The sequence below is a fragment of the Atta cephalotes genome, assembly GCF_000143395.1.
Source record: "Atta cephalotes unplaced genomic scaffold scaffold00005, whole genome shotgun sequence".
NCBI classification, from domain to species: domain Eukaryota; kingdom Metazoa; phylum Arthropoda; class Insecta; order Hymenoptera; family Formicidae; genus Atta; species Atta cephalotes.
This window is the reverse complement of record NW_012130069.1, coordinates 1,733,331-1,741,597: the sequence shown is the minus strand read 5'-3', so window position 1 is coordinate 1,741,597 and position 8,267 is coordinate 1,733,331. Positions and strand designations below refer to the sequence as shown.

The following is an 8,267-nucleotide window of genomic DNA, read 5'->3' as shown; positions in this document are numbered from 1 at the left end:
GTATATGTGTATATCACATATTGTATATGTGTAATGCACTTTTTGTAAATAAATTAAACAAAAACGTGAATTATTGCAACAAATCCAAATATTAAATAGAAAAAATTAGAAAACATACTAAGTAATTTGCTAATAAAAGTGTAAAATGTAATAAAATGAATAATATAATAAATCTATAAAATTGAATATAATGACATAATAAATTAAAGTGACAAGAAGTTTGAAATATTAATATTCACAATTTTATCATTATTGTACCATTATTATTTAAATATCTTATTAAATGCTTTAAGAATGACAGGATTAATCTCCTCATCAGTTATTATATGGATAGACGAGGCAATTATTTTTGTACTTATTTATGTCAGTAATATGAACAATTTTGTGCTGTGAATCGTCAATTATAAATTCCGTAAGAAAGTACTTATTATGCCGACGATTCTCTGCATCTACAACAATTAATTTTAAAAATTTTAATTTTTAATCTTAGCAATTTCAACTTAATGTGACAAGAAAGAAATGGAAGGCAAAAAAGATATCATAATACAAAAAGAAATATTTAGACAATGATCAAAATTCAATCAGAAAAAATATCTGCTTACTGACAGCAATTTTCTTCGGATCAATTCCTACCACATGTATGCTCAATTTTCTGAAATTATTTCCGTTTAGTGTATGTCTTCCAAACCATTCTCTTAGCTTATTGATATTTAGATTCTCTATTGCAAGCGCTTCCTTTTCACATCTGTCAAACATAAATTGCCGCTTTGTGATCTCACTCTAATTTCTGTTAATTTCGTTTTTAAGAATCTCGGCATCATGTTGCTTTAAAATTCTCAGCCCTTCTTTGATATCATCTAATTCTTTTTCTGAAAACTGTTCCAATATGATTTTGAACGAATTCAGAAATCTCTCGATCACTAGATCAATATATTCGGTTGTGTACTTATTTGCCTGAATATAAACAGTAATAGAATATCCTAACATTTCGTTGATATCTCTAAGATTGCACGAAACATAACTAAGCTTTTCTTGAGTTCGTAGATGATTCATTAATGGTTCTTTTATTATCATCTAAAAGATCATTTAACAGATGAATGTGCAAATAAACCAATCATCGGTAATCGGAAATGTTATTCACATTTTATTTACTATTAAAATTAAATATAAATTGAAGATTTCATGTATATTTAAATATATAAAACAATGTTAAATATTTACGAGCATCAATTAGATTAACACTGATAATTCAATTGTAGCAATATCGACTTGATAATAATTTGTCACTACTGAGTTTACATTAGTTCGATTAATATTTTTCAAGTAGTAAGATGTGCCTTGGGGTATTTTAGTGACTCCAATAGGCTCTAGCTTATTAGTATTACGCAAGGGACGACAATTAATTTTGTTGATAAATCGTTGTATAATTTTGATCGTAAAATCTTTTGTTACGTTGCCTTGCACAAGACATTGGAAGTACAGAGTATTGGTGAACAACATTGCATAGCTTTGGAAGTTTTTAAAATTAATTAATTTATTTAGGTAATTATACTTGTGAACGTGTGGATAGTAGGGGTACTTCAGTATCCATAATTCCTACGAAAATAATATGTGATATATGTTATTAATCGGAAATGACATAAATAATAAATATAATTATAAATACATAAATATAAACATAAGAAATAAATATAATTCATTTTATAACATTAATTGTTATAATTAATGTTCTTTTAATTGTTTTTTCTAGTTATATAAGAATTTTATAATTGTTGCAATTATATTTGACAATAAATAATACTCGATGAATTCCTCAGGTTTCAAAAATTTGTTGTAATATGTCTGATGCGTTTTAATAATTTCAAATAAATCCTCCGAAACAAATTCTCCTAAATTCACCATATCGTTTGCAATAATCATCAACAAGGTCTGCAATATAAATAAAATATTTATGTAGTTCCAAATTATATGTATAACTCGATCAACGAACACGTTTTAAACGTATACTTACTGACAGTTTTTCGTCAAAACCGCTCAATTGTATTATAATACCTATAGTTTCCTTACTGACATTGATAGTATAATTAAATCCAGCCGTTACAGCCGAATGTAATTTTTCATTCAATAGATATTTTAATACAATGCAGTACATATCAAAGAGAATAGCACTGAAATGTTATTAATATGAATTTGTTTTTTTGTTTAATAATAAATTATTTTGTCAAAAATCATAACACGTGATAATTACAAGTTAGACATTATTGTATACGTATGTAGGGTCAAGATATCAACCGATAGTACTACTATAATGTATAACTGTTATATGTCCAGGTTATTACTTACGTGTTTGATGTTAGGAACATTTGAGGAAGAATTATATGAAGATTTATATAACACATCGGCCAATAAAACTTTGGGCAACACCAAATCTCCGATATAAGATCTTGGTGTATTTTTATGGGATATTTCGAAGTTTCTGCTGATATCGGTATGGTAGAGAAATTATTGGTAAGGAATTCATTGCGTGATGGTAAACGGAAATAAGCCAATGGCTTGATAAATTTCCAGTCCTTTTGTAACGCGATATCTGTATAATTAATTTTGAAATATGGCTCGACTATATTTAATGCAAAATCATTGTTGAAAACTATGATATTCGCCGTCTCTGGCACCAAAAAATCTAAACATTTTTGTATTGCTTCTGGGTTATACTCGAAATAATTATGCTTTCCAGTTATATAATCACGCGACGTATAGAAATGCATATTCTTACATAAATCAAACACATCGTGCTTACTAAAATATCTAAAAAAAGCTCTCAAGTATAAGTGGCATCTTATATATATTTTAATAATATTTTTCTTTTCTACACATCAATTTATTCCTAAATTGAATTACCTAAAGTTATCGTTTCTAATCTTATAAATCTCATTATAAATACTTTCTTGTGGAATTCCATTCTTTTTACTAATTTTATAAAGGAAAATATTGTTTCTAGAATATCTTGCTGATGTTTTAGTCCCTCCTGGGTGAGTTCTACTATAATCTCGAATAAAGCATACATAGAGTTGTATCCGAAACTATTATCATTATCACAGTTACCACAGAACAAATTAAGGGCCCACATTTTTTTACGTAGGTAATGAGTTAAAGATCCATTTCCTTTATGCTCAATAATCAATGAAATATATTTATACTTTACTTCTGGTTTACTTCTGTATAAATTAAGTATTGAAGGCAAAGTCCATGTTACATGTAGCTGTAAAAGAATTTTATTTTTATATGCATTTCAGTACACACAGTTTTTTTTTAATATGCGTGTATAAATTACATACTTGACTGATATCTTTGACGGGTTTAACTTTATACATTTTTTTGAAAGCGACTGTATCAAAAGAAATGCCTTCTCTAAATTCAGTAAAGTTATCGGAAGGCAACCAATTACTTAGTATATTACCAAAGTAGGTTATGACATACGTTTTCAATGTATCTAACGGTAATCTCGCCTATAAACGTATGTACGTATCATGTTATGAATTAACTATATTTAATAAAAAATCAATTGTTTATCGCAATTTTAAGATATAATAATTACCTGTATAGCTAGCATCATTCTATATAATGGTGCTCTCTGAATTTGTGCAGCTCTTCGTATAACTTGTCATCTATATCATTGTGTAATGCTATTGAAGTGCGTCGAAGAAACTTACTGGATGGATGACCAGTTCGAGCAATAAAAGACAATATTTGTTCCTTTCTATTTTTATCGCAATATAAACCCCACTGAAACTCTATGTGAACATGGAACATTAAAAAATCGCAAGTTTTAGCAACAAAATTATTTATGATTTACATACCTCTTTGTATGATCTCTCGCTCCCTCGCGATAACATCTTTCTTCATCAAGGGTTCAATAAAAAATTGAACAAAACGATCAAGAGCTGCAAACAAATGTTTTTCTGAGATATCAAAGTAAAATCTTGTATACTCGCAATCCGTTGCGCCATTAGTAGTGCCACCATGGAGACTGATAAATTCATTAAAATCGTTTTCCTACAAATATAATAATAATTAAACATTTAAATTTACATAAAGTGTATTTTATAATAAATTTACTTATTGTATTTTAATACTTTTGGAAAATAATAATAAATTTACTTATTGTATTGTTTGTAAATTTACTTATTGTATTTTAATACTTTTGGATATTTTTTGGATCCCATGAAAACCACGCGCTGAAGGAAATGTGCCAGGCCTGGAACTTCCGGTGGATCACTAAAACTGCCTACTCCCATACATAAGCCACAAAATGCCTGAGTTTAAAAAATATATATACCTATTTTTATCTTGCGTTGCATACAAAATGTTAAATTGACATATTAAGGACAAACAGTAATGAGATGACTCGTGAACAGTTTATACATTTCGAAACAAATCCATGAACATTCATTTACAGATAATAGAGAAGTTCACGTTTTTTCAAGGACTCCTGATAATGGTGTTTTGAATTATGCATCCATTATCAGGCGTAAGTTGCATCGTTTGTCCTTGTTGTTCAATAAAATAATAAAGAAAGATAAAATGATACATCATGCACTTTATGCATAACACGGAACGCATTCGATATCAAGCATTACCGGATGAATATATTATTAGTGTCATTGCGACACTTTATTCTTTCACGTCTGACGAGCGATAAAGATGGATCGACACAATTGCGCTAATGATGCGCTTCTGAACGCATTTTTGAAGAGATAGACTTTTTTTATGATTTTATAAGTCCATCTCATATATTATTATCTTAATAAGTTTTTTAATAACAGATTATGTAAAAAATAATACGCTAAAAATAACCAAAAGTGCTAACTGAATTGTGTTGTTTATACCTTCCATACGTCTCTTTTAACTCGTTTAGTTGAAGAACTACCTTCTTCATAATCTTTGCAACTCATATCGTCATAATGCGCTCCTCTCAGATCAGATATTAACAAAGCTGTTAAACCATTTTGTAGTCTAATGACTCTAAATTTGAGAAGCAAAACAAATAATAATGAAATAAGAAATTACTGAGGATCATATAAAAACACTTAATTTTTTTTTGTAGAAAGTATCATTTTGTATCATTTTTCTTAAAAGATTATCATCGCAGTTAATAATATGTCTCACGCATATTTCTTTTGAAATCACATTTTTTGCTGAGCCCCCAGTCTCACCTATATTCAGCCTTATCATACTCTGATTTATCAGGCGAGTCCAGATATTCAACATCAGGTTTGCTTTCGATTGTACGCTCTGCCTCTGACATTATATCGTCGTGCAGAAAACTAGGAATTATAGACACAATACGATATGATCGGAGAATTCAAAATAAGATTTTTATATGTTCCATCTTTTTTTCCAATGGATACAGTTTTAATCAGCACTCTAACCGACACTTCTTCTTGTTCTGTATCTATTATATACCCTCGAAAGAACATCAATATGAAAGTCAATACCAATGTTTTGTATATATACATTGTAGCAGAGTGGAAATAGAAATAATAAACAAAGTCAGAGGTATCTAGTGTACGAAAAATCCGAATTTTGGATTCAGCAACGATCCATTTCTATCTATTCAATTCCCGAAATTTTAATTTTTACGTACTTTGATATATTAATCAGAAATTAATTAAAAATTACTTAAAATCAAATTTTGAATTGTACAATTCATCTATTCTAATATAATATCTCTTCCATTAAATAAAAAACAGAAAATTTATCTAGATATACGTACTTAGCCCAGGAATATTAAATTTTTTGGAGGCAAAATTACTTCCAAAAAGGTATGTTTGCAGGAATTTGTTCGAAGTGTTATATAATTATTGATATTATATAAGTGTATATAATTATTGATATTATATTTACAATTAATATTATCAATAATTATTTATAATTAATTAATTTATATATAATTAATATTATTTATAATTAATTAATATTATTTATTAAATGTCTGAGTGTTAACGAACTTGGAAAACTTTCCAGCTTCAAAAAACTGATTAAAAATGCGATTTTCAAAAATATCTCAGAAGGTATTCATTTTATCAGAATAAAAATTATCAAATAATAAAAATTATTATCAAAAGGGAAGTTGATAAAATTAGGAATTAGGAACAATTTCGTTTATTTTTAAAATCGTACAATTAATTACTTTCTATAATAGAATTTTTTTAAGAATATTGTACTTATCATTTCGATAATTGGATTTTTTAAATAAATATCATCTCAGATTTAGCTATTTTTATGTACAAAATAATTCTTACAAAGATAGAAGATTATTAAATTCTTTACAAAATCGTTTTTTATTCATTTTCATACGATCAATATTTTTCGAGATTCGATTTTAAGAATATTTTCTTTTATTTTTGAATAAACTGATTTTTTAATGTTTTATATAAATATCTTGGATTCGGCTATTCCTACGTAAAAAGTATTTATTATCAAATCGACAGGTTTTGTTTCTCTATAAAAATTCTCTAAAAATCGTTTTTTTATTAAACTTTGTATAAATAATATTTGATGAATAATTGTGGAGATAAATAAATTTTATAGGGGTGATTACAATGACTGTGGCTTCTCAAAATAGAAGTTATTTCTGACAGCACTTTTAGTAAGGAACACGGAAAAAATAACAAAAGATTTTTATATTTTTATATTTTTATGTTTTTATGTTCCTCCATACAATAAATATTTCTTTTGTAAAATTGCATTTTTTTTCTTAAGCAATGAAAATCTAAAATGTTCTCGAAGATACTTATCGAAGTGATCTATAAAGATATAGAACGATCTGAAGAAATAATATGTGGGAAAAAGTTCGTGGCGTTTTTCCTATTAGATGGCATTAAAAAAATGCCACGAACTTTTTCCCATATCTAATACTTTACGTACTCGTACAAGATAATCTTAGATGAGCAAAGTAAATTTGAAAAATCTCAAGTAATCTAATCAGAAAATGTAATTTTAAATACTCTTGTATATAATATGAATAAAAAATAGAGGATAAGCATAGTTTTCGTTTCCATATTTACAAATGTTTTAAAGTAATCTCATCATTTTGTTTTATCCAAATTGTCTTTATTTATAAATAGCATGTAATAAAAATTAACATGTCATTTCTCTCCTTTAACGTCACGATTCCAATTAGATTCTCTTATTTCATGTATTTTTGTTTAAAAATAGTTATATAATATTATTGTTTCAACGAAATATAATTTTCTATTTATAATTGGTGCAATTTAAAATTAACGTATTTTTTTGAAAAAAAAATTATTATATATATTTTCATAGTTTGAAAAATAGATTTGGAATAGGTTTGGAATAGAAAGTAATTTTTTTCTTCGAGAAGTGGACATACAAGCGCGTATAATATAATTTATACAACGATTTTTTTCTGAGAGGAGCTCGCACTTGCCTTTTTTTTTATTATACTTTTTTGAAAAAGGTAAATTTATTATGTATATACTACGCTACTTTTATTGTTATGGAAATGTTTTTCATTTTACATGTTTTTAACATTATGTTATATCGTGGTCTAGCAGCGCCACTTCAGTGTTTACTTCTTAACTCTTTTCGTGGTAACACTTGAATGGACAAGATAATGCAATTGCGGATTGTATTCTTTATTTAATTTAAGATTTGACAAGAAAAAAGTATCACTCTGCTTCGTGAACCGAAATATTTTAAGTTAAAGTTGACGTATATTCAGGTTAGGAAATCTGTCAGCCACGAAATACTGTAATGCGAGCACGCACATGAGGTCATATTTTCATATTTTATGACTACATGCGAATGCGTTGTATTTCTTATTGTAATAGATATTATTCACTGCTTTAAATACGAATTGCTTGTTATAAAACACAAATTTACTGCTTTAAAAACACAAATTCATTATTTTGAAACAAATTTTCTGCTTTAAAACACAATTTCACTGCTTTTTAATAAAAAATTACTGTTTTAAAAACAAAAAAATATAAGAAGATAATTTCTGTTGTAGGACAGATAATTTACTTTTAAATCCTGGTAAAAAATTTTTCATTCATGATTATGTATTAATATATGATTGATATGAATAAGCATTGTTGTGTTTCTATTAAAAAATCAGAGATGTAAAGGATTTTGGAGAAGATAAAGGTGCAAAGATGCAATAAATCGGTAAATATAATAAATAGGATTGATAATACTTTCATTCTATTTGTTAATTTTATTCAAATACATTCATAAAGATATAT

At 26.9% G+C, this 8,267-nt stretch overlaps 1 protein-coding gene across 1 annotated transcript; it reads right to left on the bottom strand.

Moving 5' to 3' along the window:
* Positions 1–315: 315 nt before the first annotated feature.
* Positions 316–5,305, bottom strand: LOC105626518 (nardilysin-like). Its single transcript, XM_012207817.1, is given in 15 exon segments — positions 316–449; positions 603–1,074; positions 1,222–1,596; positions 1,777–1,929; positions 2,012–2,168; positions 2,344–2,817; positions 2,899–2,951; positions 2,954–3,259; positions 3,336–3,506; positions 3,596–3,618; positions 3,621–3,791; positions 3,858–4,053; positions 4,200–4,313; positions 4,887–5,022; positions 5,214–5,305. Coding segments are annotated over 15 exon segments (3,027 nt in total).
* Positions 5,306–8,267: the final 2,962 nt, after the last annotated feature.